General features: G+C 39.5%; 1 protein-coding gene across 1 annotated transcript in view; it reads left to right on the top strand.

Annotated features, from left to right (window-relative positions):
* Positions 1-3,212: 3,212 nt before the first annotated feature.
* TRPC3 (transient receptor potential cation channel, subfamily C, member 3) overlaps positions 3,213-14,291 on the top strand; it is a 52,987-nt gene continuing 41,908 nt past the window's right edge. Inside the window, exon 1 of the mRNA XM_015417094.1 lies at positions 3,213-3,977. Within this exon, the coding sequence (XP_015272580.1) occupies positions 3,237-3,977 (741 nt within the window). The 5' untranslated portion in view covers positions 3,213-3,236. The remainder of the gene's footprint in view (positions 3,978-14,291) is intronic.

Here is a 14,291-nt window from a genome sequence, read left to right as displayed (position 1 = left end):
CCTGGATCATGGATTTTTAGTGCTTGACAATAGGGTTTGGTTCATTAGAATTTTATTTGGGGGGAATGCAGTGGTCTCTTGATGAGGGACACCCCCCTTAATGTCTTCTTTTTTTTAAAAAAAACAAAACCTAATGGTTATGTTTTCTGTTTCTGAATCCAGGTTAATTAATCCACAGTATAATAGCTTGATTTTGTGACTGTCACTTGATTTTCACTAACTATACTTTCATTCCCAAGATCTCCATTGATGCTACTTTCCCACTGATCCCATTGTACCTGCAATGAAGCATGGGTGAAGCATGGGCCACACAGCTCACACCGCCAATGTAGTAGTGGCTCCCCTCTCGCCCAGATTAGAGAACAAATGTTGAACTGAGAGCAAAGAAAGCTGTCTCTGAACATACACTAAGCATATGAGCAACAAAAAAACCCTCAATTGTATCTGTCAAGTCAAAACCAGTACCAAGAAGGAAGGAAACAACTGTACACTATAAGTACTAGGGGGGTTGTACTGGCCAGCATAGCAACTCAGATATAAAAATAGTAGACAGAATGTTTTTGAGTGATTATATTTCTGTTTTCCAAGGTAAAAAATATAGTGGAAGCCTGTAAGTCTTTGGGCTTTTCACCAGTGGAAGCAAGCCAGAGCAGTATTTACACCAGCATGGTGTTGACTGCTTGCTGCACTGCTGTGATTGCAGGTATTCCAGCATATCTTCACGTTATGCTGGTATGGGGCTCCCCGCTTCACAATTTCCCTTTTTCTATCTCTTTGGCTGGGCAGTCTCTTTTCTTTCTTCTTTGTTTCACTGTCTGTCCCACCACCTCACTTTTTGCCAGAATTACCCACTGGAAGGATCAGGACTCCCAGCTTCCCTTCCAAGTTCTGAGCCCTTGTCTCGAGTTTCCCGAGGCCCAGTGCCTGGTCACCACAGGTACAGTTTACTGCCTTGCATGCCCCTGGAGGAATGGCCACTTGCCAACTGCCTGCGTTCCCCCAGCACTCCTTTTAAAATAGTGTGTCCAAGACGACGGAGGTCTATGTGGTACAGAGAACTACTCCCAGCATCAAAAGTTATAAAGTATTTATTAAGAAAGTGTTTACAAGCATACTTTTAGCACAGCACCAGATTGAGCAAGGGATTCCAAAAGAAATAGGTAAAACAAATTCTTTGCCCCTCTAGATAGTTACAAACAGGCCCCTTTAGTTTAGATAGTTACAAATCCCTACAATGTTTTCATTACCTTGATGCTCCCTTCAGCTCTTTAGGCCAACACATGATAAAAAAAATGGTTGCCTTCCCGAGAAAAGGTCTGTGTGCTCTTATGGACACTGCACCCAAAGGAAAGAGACCTCCTTCCTGCTTAAAGAAGTTTTAATATCTGTTTCTCCTCACACTGACCTGGTTAGTCCAGGTCAAAGAGGCTTTTCCTGGATATCTCCAGGACATTTCCTTCCTAGAGACTAACTAGTATTCTATTCCTCCAAACCTCTGTTCCCTGCATGAAGAAGCGGGGAGAAGGGGGAAGCTTGAGCATCCCATTGTCTAGGCCTATTAGCATTTGTATGAAGGTGGGCTGAGGTAAGTCTGGAGACTTCCTTCCTCTCTTGCCTGTTCTCTGCCCAAAGGGAAAAAAATTGTTAAAAGTGGAAGCTTTGCACCTTTCAAACCTCCCTGGAAAAAATGTATTTCTTTACAGTTTGTTACAGTTGCCATCATAAGCAGTTTACAGACTGGCCCTGAGTTATGCTGTTAGTTCGTAATACTGTTTCCAAATGATAAGCTCTTCATTATCTGTCTTTAACATTCTTAAAAATAAGTCTTTAACAAGTTTGGTAATACAAATGTTAAGTCTAGACACTCTTTTTTTACCATCTGTTTCTTGCTTCTGCTGTACTGTTTCACGATGAAATTCTTTCTGTTCATTCTCTTGCATAAATGTGGAGTTTCCTAATATTACCAGTCTATTATCATGATCCAAAAAAGGCGTGTGTGTGTGTTTTCCTGTGGCTACAAATCTAGTTTCGGTATTTTATTTTCATCCCACATTTTCTCCAATTTAAGAGAGAATGATTATATATTTATTACTTTTCTGGTATATAATACTGCTGCAAGTCAAAATTCTTTTGCAAAAATAAACTTTTAGAGCATGAGTGAGAGTAGACCTTTTATATAATAGGCACTGATTTCAAAATGCATGTGCAGCTTCCTAACCCAACATGGAAGGTTGGTAGAAAAGATATGAACTTTTCTGTGGTACCTGTGCAGTTGTTTTGAGCTTTGATAACGTCCATCATGTATTTCGCAGTGATTATTCCTTGAGACAATGGGAAGGACTGTAGCATGTGCACAACTTGTATCTGTTCACAGTAGAACCGCACAGTAGAACCACACCCAAAGGAAGTATCCTGTTTCAGTGACACCCTCCCCACTGTTGCTGTTAGGCATTTATAATATGTTGTTGTGGTGCTGCTACAATTGGGAAGAGTGGAACTAGGGGCTCTTATGAATATATTAGGCATAGATTGGCCATTATCCAAGAACACTTAGGAAAGAGAGAGAACATAGCTGTGTGGGCTGGGAAATTTGGATAGCTTGAGTAGAACAAAAAACTTAAGGTTATGAGGTAGTGCCTTATACTAAGACCACTAGTACATTACTGGCTACTGTGGTACTCCAGCAGCAATGGCTCAGGCAAAAATCTTTTCCACCTTTGTTCCATGAAGCTTTGCAATCAGGAAGCAGATTTTAGGTATGCCTTGAGCTGCAGCCCCTTCCAGATAGCGCTGTGCCATCCTTGGGCTTCTGCAGGGACTTAGAAGGTGGAGGTGAAGTGTCACAAGCCACTTAAAGACTTCATGGAGATACTGCTATGAGTACAGAGTCTGCATGCTGTTGTAAGTGAATCATGTTGGTGTGGCCCTGTTGGATGAAAACAATTTGGCATAGGTTTAAAAAGGAGAAAAGGAAATGAGAGTATTTGGCAGAATAGGATCTGAACCCCTTATGTGCATCAAATTCTCCACACACATCCCACCTCTGATCATATGGACCAAACAGGTGGGCAGCTGACATAGGCAGATAGATGTGTGAATAACTCCATACAGGCACTGCACTGTAAGTGTCTGTAAATTTTGAGTACACCCTGCTATGGAAATGACTTCTGTAAACTATCCCACAATAATTGTTTCTGTTGATTAGGACCATTGATGGAAGTCCTTCATTGAGGCGTATGACTGTGATGAGGGAGAAAGGAAGGCGGCAAGCCATTAGAGGTCCAGCCTTCATGTTCAATGAAAGGGGTACAAGCCTCACTGCTGAGGAAGAGCGCTTTCTGGATGCGGCAGAGTATGGGAACATCCCTGTTGTGCGCAAAATGTTGGAAGAGTCAAAAACATTAAATGTCAACTGTGTTGACTATATGGGCCAAAATGCCTTGCAGCTCGCTGTGGGAAATGAACATTTGGAAGTGACAGAACTTCTGTTAAAGAAGGAGAATCTGGCACGGATTGGAGATGCCCTGCTGCTCGCAATCAGCAAAGGGTATGTCCGGATAGTGGAAGCAATCTTGAATCATCCCGGGTTTGCAGCTAGCAGGCGACTGACTCTGAGCCCCTGTGAGCAGGAACTCCAAGACGACGATTTTTATTCTTATGATGAAGATGGCACGCGCTTCTCCCCAGACATCACCCCCATAATTTTGGCTGCCCATTGTCAGAAGTATGAGGTGGTGCACATGTTGTTAATGAAAGGGGCGAGGATAGAGAGACCTCATGACTATTTCTGCAAATGTAATGACTGTACTGAGAAACAAAAGCATGATTCTTTTAGCCATTCCAGATCAAGGATAAATGCATACAAGGGACTTGCAAGTCCTGCTTACCTGTCTCTATCCAGTGAAGATCCAGTTCTTACTGCTTTAGAACTCAGCAATGAACTGGCTAAACTTGCCAATATTGAGAAAGAATTCAAGGTAAGACTTCTCTATTGATACCGTTTTGTGTCTCTTGTGCTGAATTCAGCAGCTTCAGATATTTGAAATTATTTTCCTGCATTTTACCTTTTCCTGATGATGTTCTTATGGCTGTTTGATACCTGGATCTTTTAAAAATGCAAGTGTACTTTAAAGGAACGTATTGCAAAACCTAATATGTATAATACCAAAAAATGTATTTTTCTGCATGGAATGATAGAAAACAAATCTATTCACTGTAACAGAAAATAATTGCTTTTATTGAAGTTCAATCACTTGTAATAATGCACCCACCCTAAATCATAGTTTTTCATCCCTGGATACTAAATGAATATTCTTGTTTCTATCTGCACATTTTGAATGAGGTTGTTTACAAGTTGTTAAGGTTATATGCATTTGTCATTTCCGTTAGGACAATATGATGCTCATTCATCTCCCAAATTACTACTGTTTCAAGACTCAGTTGATAAAATCAGACACGCCACCTTTCATTCTATTCTTTCATTTATATCCACAAGAGTGTTGCAATTATTATATTTTGCAGATTATTTGTTATTAACTGTGCAATCCTAAACAGTTATACCCTTCTAAGCCCATTTACTTCATTGAATTTAGAATGGTGTAACTCTGTTTAGGATTGCACTGTTAGTAATAAATATTATTCAGTGTTGTCTTTTAGGCTATTTAAGATCTTATAAGTTGCTTATAAAGTACAATCACCTAGACCTGCTCTGTCCTGGGGCAAATCTGTCTATTTAAAAATACACTAGGTTAGATGACACACATTGCAAACAAAATATAGTTATTAAAATGGCACTGTTATACATCTGTAGCAAATGTTTTAATGGTGTCCTTTTAGGTCATTGTTGGTTTCTGCTTCTGTAATTAACTTTTCCCCTAAATAATTGTAAGGAAGCAAGCATTAATCTTTGTGGCATTCTCCAAGTTTGAATGTATAATAAACACACTGGAGAGCTGTGAAGGAAGATAATTGCATATATGTGTATGTGGAGCATAGCATGGTGGTGATGGTATATGGATTTGTTTGTGTCTTTTAACGCAGCAACAAAGGATAATTATAATTGTCACATAATGTAAAGCTTAAAATCCTGGGAACCTAGGAGACCTGGATTCGCATTGCATCCCCATTTTGTCATGGAAGTTCGCTGGATGACTTTGGGACAGTCACATTCTCTTAGCTTAAGCTACCTCACAGGGTTGTTGTGGGAAAATGGAGGAAGGGAGAATGATGTTGCAAGATGTTTTGGGTCCCTACTGGGGGGAAAATGGGGTATAAATAAATACCTAAATGTGACTTTCATTATCAGGCTCAGTTAAGATGAACATTTAAATAACATTATTACAGCTTCAATTGCACTATATTTTATTTCTCATTGAGTAATATTTAATTACTTCATTATTTGTACATATTCTTATGCACAGGAAACAATGTGCCTAAGCTTTATGATGTAATTTGCCCTTCTAAACAGTTATTTAGATCCTTACAGCTTTTGTTTAATGTTTTATACATAGTACTATATTGATTCTTTGCTGTTTTGTTCTATTCTGTTTTAGGAATTACCATTCTTCTTTGCAAGTTATTCCATCTGTGTGTTTATATTTCATAATCCTGATTACATTTATTAGAGTTAGGAATATGTTAGGAAAACCGGCACTGCATTATTACAGGTATAGCCCTCTTCAAGGCTAGGCTCTGGTATCTTTCTTTGTAATATTGCGGATATTCCTTTTCTGATTGACAGAAACATAACAATGTAATTTGCCAACCATAATTGAACACATACTGTTAACAGAACAAACAATTGTAGCAATAATTGCCAGGAAGAGATGTAGTCCAAAGAAAGCACTGACTTCACTCACAACTGATGTCAGTCTTAGTTGGCACTCAGAAAACCAAGCATTTACTGAAATATTATTTAATGAAAGGCTATAGAATTAGTCATCATAAAACTGTCTCTTGTGATACACCATCAAAAATTATATTTTTTTGTCCTTGCATCCTGTGCCTGCCTGGGAAATCTTGGTGTAATAATAAATAATACATTGTAAATATATTCTAAATTCTGTGGATCCAAATTCATATAATAAGACCATAACTGAATGTTATATAAAATGCATTGGTATGAGAAAAGTCCTTTAAGACACTGAAGAAAATAAGATACATATTAATAAATAAATACAGATAATTTTTCAAGTGCATGCACTTTGTATTAATAGGACAGCCCCTTTGGAAGTTGTGCTGTTGATTTAAAATGTAGATAGCAACAGAGTGAGAAATATGCTATCTTTGACAGAAAAAAATCTTAAGTAATTGGTATATTTGTGAAAGAATAGAGATCTTTAAGCATTACTGTGGGAACCCCTCATACAAGACCTACTTTCTAAGTCACTAGTGCACATCTGGGAAAGACTGGTTCTTGCTTCTTTTCAGGTAATGTCTTGTTGGGTTAATGTTACTGTGCTTTGCTGTTTTATTTATTTATTTAATTTATATACCGCCCTCCCTCCAATGGGGCTCAGGGTGATTAACAACAGTTTATAAATACAATTCTAACAAATATTATATATATATATACATACATACATACACACAGAGAGAGAGAGAGAGAGATACAGATTAAATTTTTAAAACAATAAACCAACAGTATTCAAACTGATCAGATGGCATTAAACCTTATGTATCCTCCCTTGGGGGAGGAAAGTTGGGGAGGCCAGCCTTGATTTCTTTGCTCCAGTGTGCTAATTACTAGCGAAATGCTCTGAAGTCATTGTTACTTTATTTATAAAACCCCATTTCACTATTAAGTAGGGTTGCCAGCTGCCAACTCATTTAAGTCATGTGCCTTTAGAAACTATGTTGCAGGCAGGGAAATCCTTCTGTTGCATCTTTCCCCATTCCAATACAATAGGGGAAGAAAAAGCTGTACATACTAAATATCTCTCTGACATTCAGTTATCATCCCTACTTGTATTAATGCATTCTTTTATTCCAGTCTAGTCTACTATGAGAGTTCCTGCTCTCTGTTGATTGACATAATTCAAGAAGCAAGGTCAGAGATGGCTCCAGCTAGTGATTCCACTGGTGAAAAAAGGAGGAAGGAAAAAAAGCTTATGTTGGGAATCGTGGGATTTGCAGGAGCAACATCCATGTGGGAAGAGGGCTGAAATGAGGGGAACTGGCCAAGACTTGAGTGAAAAAAACTCGCTGGATTGAAACCCCCCAGCAGAAGATGACACTTTGAATTTCTATAGTATATTGCCACTGTGCTTCATAGTCAAATCCCATTCCTGGACATTTGTTCTAATGGACAATGGGTTCATAGAAATGCAAACACACATAACATTTTTTGGGTACAGCCTATTTAAAAATAGATTCATATGACTAATAGGAATGTCATAAATCTTGTGATAGCTGTCTTGCAAGTGATTCCTCTTGTGTTCAAATCACAGGACAACCCATTTTCAGGAAGTCTTCAGGATGCATGTGGATGTCCATCAGGAAGCAACCACAAAAAGCAGCTTTGTGGCAGAAAATCAAATAGCTGTGTAAATGATCCATTTTGTGCATACCAATACGCTGTCACAACCAAATGTTATAAATATGTCTAATTAGAAACAAGAGGCTTCAACAGCGTCATTAAGAAGTTTCTTCACAAAACTTTAGCCTTTTGTAAAATTAGATTGTACCTTTGGGAGATCTTTCAATGAAGCTGTATTGATTTACAGCAGACCCATCGATCTGGTTGTGCAGTATATATTCTTACAGGGTTTGGGGTGCTCTTATTAGAAACTTTCTGACCTTTCCAGCATCTTTCTGGGATATGTATTGTTGATAGATTGGCAGTGCCATCGTAAGCAGAGTTATACCCTAAGACCACTGACTTCAATGGACTTCTAAGGGTATGACTCTGCTTAATAGTGCCTTTAAGTCCCAGAGATGGGACTGATGATGTGGTACACAGTGACATAGATTGTGGACTCAGACTGAATGTGAAATTGACAGTGACAGGTGTCACTATGGCCTATACTTCATGCAAAATATGGTAGCAAAGTGTTGCAGTTTGTCCTTGGTTACCTTCTGTGATAGTGCCAGTAGTCTGGGCCACATACTATTCCTACTGACACAGAAACTAAGGGGAGCACAGACTTGCAAGTGAGCCAGATGAGCTTCAGCAAGGAAAGGGAGACTCAGGCTGGAGCCAAATTCTAGTACTTGATTGGGAGCAGGGGGGAGAACTGTCTTCAGAGCAACTTACAGAAAGGAGATGAACAGCATAGATGTTGTACGAGCAACCAGTAGTTTTCATGGTAGGCCAGGCAAGCTTACCCTTTCTGGTATGTTACTGGAAGGCCTGATCCTTGAGGTATGTTGGTTAGAGTCTCTTCTTCAGGAACATATCTTGGAGAAGAAGGCCCCATTCTGCCTTCTGAGCTCTAGGTCTTCTAAGTGTAGCTTCTACCCATGCTCACCAACATAATTATTGTTTAAGTCCAAGGGAGGTCAGTTAGAGGTCCAAAGGCCGAAGAGAAGCTCAGGCTGGATTTGGAAGGGGTGTTGAGGAGTCAGAAATTACTGTTGCTTTGGAGTCTCCATCAAAGGGTATTGAATTCTTCTGGCCACGTCATGAACTGAGGTCTGCTGTGGGTTCCCCCTTCTCTTCTGAGGAGGTTCTGTCTGACTTTAGGTGCTTGGAACTGATAGGTCTTGCCAAGTCAGAAAAGGTTAGGAACTAGGTTTAGCTTAAGTAGAGAAGCAGGAGGAGAATGGAGTTGGCTTGTTTGATAGGTTTTCCTCACTGAAACCCAAGTGGCTGAAGTGGGATAGAGAAGAATTTTCTTTTCTAGAATGGCACTGAAATATTGAATCATTAAACCACTTCTTACCATTTGAAGCACAGCAAGCATAACTGGCTTTTGCCTTCAAAACTGTGCAAGTTTGGAATGAAAGAATTTCAGAACTCCAATTTGCACTGTTGGCAAAGATGAGAAAATGCGAATAATATTAAAGCAATTGCTGCTCTTAAAAATTTAAATCTTCAAATACTTTAATGGAACAGTAGTTGCTGTTCATTAGGTTATCTCTTGTCAAAGAAATATAGCTTGCATTACTAGGGCTTTCTTTTATAAAAGCTTAGCGTGATTCGATGGAAAACCCTGGGTGATTAAGAGGTAGTATCAATGGAATGTGAATATCTCATGGCTTTTACCAATCCAGATGTTAAAAAACCCTTTTTTAACACTGTACCCTGCTCAAATAGGGGATCTATAAGTACAATAACTTTTAAAAGCACTAATAAATCTACCAGCAGGAGTTGAAGCCTTTGTTGAAAAAATCAAAAGCAGACATTTCTGTGGTGGATAGAGCACCATATTGTCATTCTGTGTTCTTGCTAGAATGGGCTCTTACTAGAATGCGAACAGCCCTGGGAAGGACACTGCCCCCTCCACCTGCCTTTTACTAATTGAAACCCAGCCTGGAATGCTGTGGTTGCCTAGCAATAGGCACTGAGGAAATCTGTTCGTTAAAGCTACAGGAGCTTCTTTTATCATTTGGGTTTTTTTAAAAAAAACCCAATGTTTGTTTGCTTTTTAGATTTCAGATTTTTCTGCAAGCCTGGGACATTTTTCAGGTTTGTAGAAAAATCTCACTGGATCTAAGTATCCTCAGATTTTGCTGACTTTGCTATTATGATATAAGCTGAGGATGTTTGGCATATTCAGACAAATTTTGGGGCAGTATCGAGATCAAGCTGAAGTTTTATAAAATAAATGTTATGTAAAATAAAAAGTATACAGAGAGGTGTCCAGATGGGAATAGATTATGTTTTCAATGTTTCTTTTGCTTTAAAGATTATCAGTGTGATCCTAAGAACACTTTCCTGGGAGTAAGTCCCAGTCAGTAGACCTGGGCTGGATTTGCAGTGGACCTTCATAGGATTGCAGTGTAAATCTAGCATTAAAAAATCTGAAGAAGTGGGACTTGAGTCCACAGAAATGTATGCTGAAACAAAATTGTGTTAGTCTTTAAGACTGTAACCTGCTATTTATTTTTGTTGCAACTGTCTACCGTGACTACTCTGTTGGAATCATTTAAAAAGTAATTTACAGTGAATTTAAGATGGAAAATAGAATGAAGTATTATATAGCAAAAGCAGTTTTAAAATGAAATAATTTAATACCGGCTTGCATATAAAAACATTTCTTTTGTATAAAAATTGCCTAGGTTGCTTCTAAATACCAAATTAAAGGGTAGCTTAATGCAGTCAGTGTTAAAAATATATATATTACTGAGACTAGCCCAAAATGATTTAAACATTTTAAAGGGGTTTTTTTTGTCTATAGAAATATAAAAAAGGATGTTTTTTCCTGAAATCTGTGCAAGAACATACCACTTGAAAATGTGATTTCTTTGCTATTAATCATAGAATGGTGTCAATCAAATGCCACTGCTGAACTTTTATTCACTTCAGTGTGTTTGCATAGGAAGCCCACGTAAGCCCCATTGAACTGAATGGAGAGTGCACCACAGCAGTCTCTGGTGAATTGTGCCTGTTTATTCCAGTGCTAAATATGAAGCTACTTAACATTAATCACATTGATTTCAATGAGATACCTGGCAATGGCACTAAAGCTGCTTGATTCAATTTACCTTTTACTGAAATTCATGCAGAATGGACTACTGGATTTAAAATATGCACATTATGTTTCTGAAATAAAGGAATTTTTATAAAAACACTCCAGGAGCTACAGTGTGAGAGATGTACACTGTTTAAATATAGGTAGAACGGATAGGAATGTCATATGCCTATAAGAGTAAAGCTTGTAATTGCACTGCAAAAGAATGAAGCTCACAAATCAATGTAATACTTTAAGAGATGTGTTTATGTCCTCAGAATTTCTGGGACTCAGATACATACACAGCCAATCTCTTAGGTGGTGATGGGCAAAAAAAAAAAGCTGTGTGTGAGAAAGAGAAAGAGAGAGAGCCTTGAGATCAATTGCAGAAAGAAGTCAATTTGACAAATTGAGATGCAGTAACAAAGCTATTCTGTGAAGATAAGCAGACACGGTACACTGAGAAAAATCATGAAAGATGCTGGTACATTTGAGCAGCCATATGGAATAGAATTGCGGTTAAGGACAACGGTAAGGTGACTTCAAGTATAATATTCCAGTGGCCTGCTAATTGTTGTGTAATATTGATGTAGTTTAGGTTGGGATCCTATACTTTCCCAGCAGAGAAGTTCAAGGAAAAGCAGTGAGTATATCAACGCTATCAGAATCAATAGTGATATCACCCAAGCCCATGAATCAGACTAGAATAGTGAAGGAAATAAAAGCTCCAACACGGCATGCGAATCCTATGGAAGTATGACTGGTAAAGCAGCGTGAATTGGGGAAGGAGAATTCCCTCAAAATAATCTCATGGAATGTAGCCAGCTAGTCCCGCATAAGAGGGTTGGGCCCCTCTCCCCTGCGAAAGGGATATGACATCCTTTTACTTCAAGAGATGTGGTCGGCTCATGAACTTCTAGTTGACGGCTACCATTCTTTTACAAATGCAGCTATACCAGGAAAGGGGCCAGGCAGACTAAAAGGGGGCTTGGGTATCTTAATTTCTACAGCCCTCAGAGTGAATTGTGTACATTTAGACTCATTAAAAGAGCGTGCTATGGCAGTTCGGGTTCTTATCAACAATGAAAGACTACTTGTGATAAATGTATATATCCCCCCCCCCCCAACAGAAGAAATCGGATATAAGGGAAACCTGGAATGAATTGGACTCTTACATCGAAGATCTTATGAATGACAACCCTGTAGATAGGGTGCTTTTGGGCGTGGATTTTAACGCAAGGATAGGAACAAACAATAGAGCCTTCACAGCTACAATGGAGCTTTCCTCCCCTGAGTTAGGAGGTCATGGACATCTCACTCATTTTACCCAAAATCACGAAATTACTAGAGAAAGAAGAGGCCTGCAGTTGGAGAGCAGCGATCATGAATAATATCAAGGACCAAAACCCACTGGCTCTTCTAGAAAATTTGCTACAGTTGCTAAAACCAACTTTAGCACAGGATGCCACAATTCAAAAACGGATTTGGAAAAACATCTCGAAGCATTGGTTTGATAAAGAGTGTCAAAAAGCAAAAAAAGAACTTAATGTGGCTTATCAAATATATAAGAATACTACAGGACCAGAAGCATTGGGTGCGGCACACCACTTGCTTCAACTTAAAAGGTTCTACCAGAACCTAACATCATCAAAGAAGCAAGTAGAAAGGAAGAGAATATGGAGCGAAATAATACACTAATCGAAAGAGAAGCTTGCGGTACAGTTCTGGAAACTGATCTCAAATTACTCATATAATGAGGACTCTCCAATTGACACATTTATTACAATGGATAAATGGGAAGAATATTTTTGCAATCAATATACTGACAACCAACAGCAATTCTATCTTTTGGGACACAATGACTTGCCAACTTGGTCACCAGTTACTGTTCAAGAGGTTAAGACCCTAATTGGAAAGCTCAAGAAGGGTAAAGCGCCAGGTCCAGATTTCATCCCACCAGAACTGCTGATTGAGAATGTGGACTGGTGGGCACCTCTTTTGGCTTCACTTTTTACATATGTTGACGCAACTGGAGTTGTCCCTGAGACATGGAGAAATGCAGTGATTGTCCCCTTTTATAAATCGGGGAAGAGAAATGATCCATCGAACTATAGGCCAATCAGCCTATTGAGTGTGCCTGGGAAGCTATATGCAAGTCATCTTCTTGAGAAACTTAAAAGTTGGCAAGAAGAAGAAAAGGTTATTGTAGACGAACAAGCAGGGTTTAGGGAGGGGCGATCCACTATGGGCCATGTAATAATATTATCACATTTAATAGATAAATATGTGGTAAACAGCAGTGCTGCTCTATATGCAGCTTTTTGGGCCCCTCATGGGGCTCGGCAGTGGAGCTGCAAGGCCGGCGGCGGCGGCCGGGACCATTGGGGGCGGAGTGTGTGGCCTTATGACACACTTCCGGTGATGTCAGGGGGTGTGGCCTTATGACACACTTCCAGTGATGTCAGAGGGTGTGGCATATGCTAATGAGTTATGCTAATGAGTTCCCCTAGCTCTTTTTCTACAAAACGACCCCTGCCAAGTATCTTAACTCATGAGGGATGGGGGAGCTTTACTGCATCTGATGGCATTGTAAGGCTCTGAGACAACAAAGAGCTCTGAATGAGTCTTTAGTCCTTTTGCTTTGGTGAAAAAGGTTTCGTTAGCTACTCTTTTCTATTGGGTCAAGTATTATATAGCTATTACTTTTTCAGCTTCAAGTTTACTTGTTCTCAAAAGTGTTTTTGATTATTCATTTGCTTCCTCAGCAGCCTGTTGCGAATGGGAAATGGAATTGTTCTTATCCAGAGGTGTACTGCTTTATAAAAGAGGGCGATAGTAGAGGAAATATCGAAAAAGGAGAAGAGAAGGGAATAGAGAAAAATAGTGAGGTATTAGAATATCATAGGCAACCGATATATGTTACAGCACATGGTAGATCAGTGTTTTGGCCTGAGCCACGGCCATACAAGGGAAAACTCTATGGTTTTCCCTTGTATGGCCGTGGCCCCGCCCCCAGCGTGCCTACGTCACTTCTGGGTGATGTGCGCGCGCTTTGTGCACGCGCACCCCCAACGCCAGCCGGGAGCCCCCCACTCCTGGCGAAGACAGATTTGGCAACCCTATGTATATCTCTTTAAGATGGAGTTGTATTGTTCCTACACACCTGAAAAGGATTAAGAGAGGCACTCCTCCCTCTCCCCATTTTTAAGCCTGCTTCCCTACAGGTCGGGGCTTGTGTTATTATTGAATAAAAGGTGTCATGGATCTGAACTGTGCTGTACTTGTGTGTAGTGATTGCGGGCCTCCTCGGGGCTAGAACGAGTCGCACTGCTCTCTATTAACAGATACTACAGACCATTTTCCTCAGAGTTCTACCAATATTAGACAAGTCTCTTGTTTTTTTCATAATCATTTCATTTTTTCCAGTTATATTTAGCCATCCTGGGTGTTGGTGGGAAGTTTCTGCCGAAGAGGACAAGGCTTTTAGTCTTGCCTTGCATATCCCCAAGGTGGTATTTCAGATGTTATATTTATGGAAAGCTGGCAATAGAAGCACAACTTTAGAATCACTCCAAAATCGGGTGGTGGTGGAAGTGAATGATAAACAGGAAATAAGATGAAAGTTGTGATGGAGGGAGCAAGGGTCATTAGGATAACTAATTTATTTTATTTTATTAC

Source organism: Gekko japonicus, unplaced genomic scaffold (assembly GCF_001447785.1).
Source record: "Gekko japonicus isolate JY-2015 unplaced genomic scaffold, Gekko_japonicus_V1.1 scaffold814, whole genome shotgun sequence".
Taxonomy (NCBI): domain Eukaryota; kingdom Metazoa; phylum Chordata; class Lepidosauria; order Squamata; family Gekkonidae; genus Gekko; species Gekko japonicus.
This window is presented reverse-complemented; position numbering and strand designations above follow the sequence as displayed.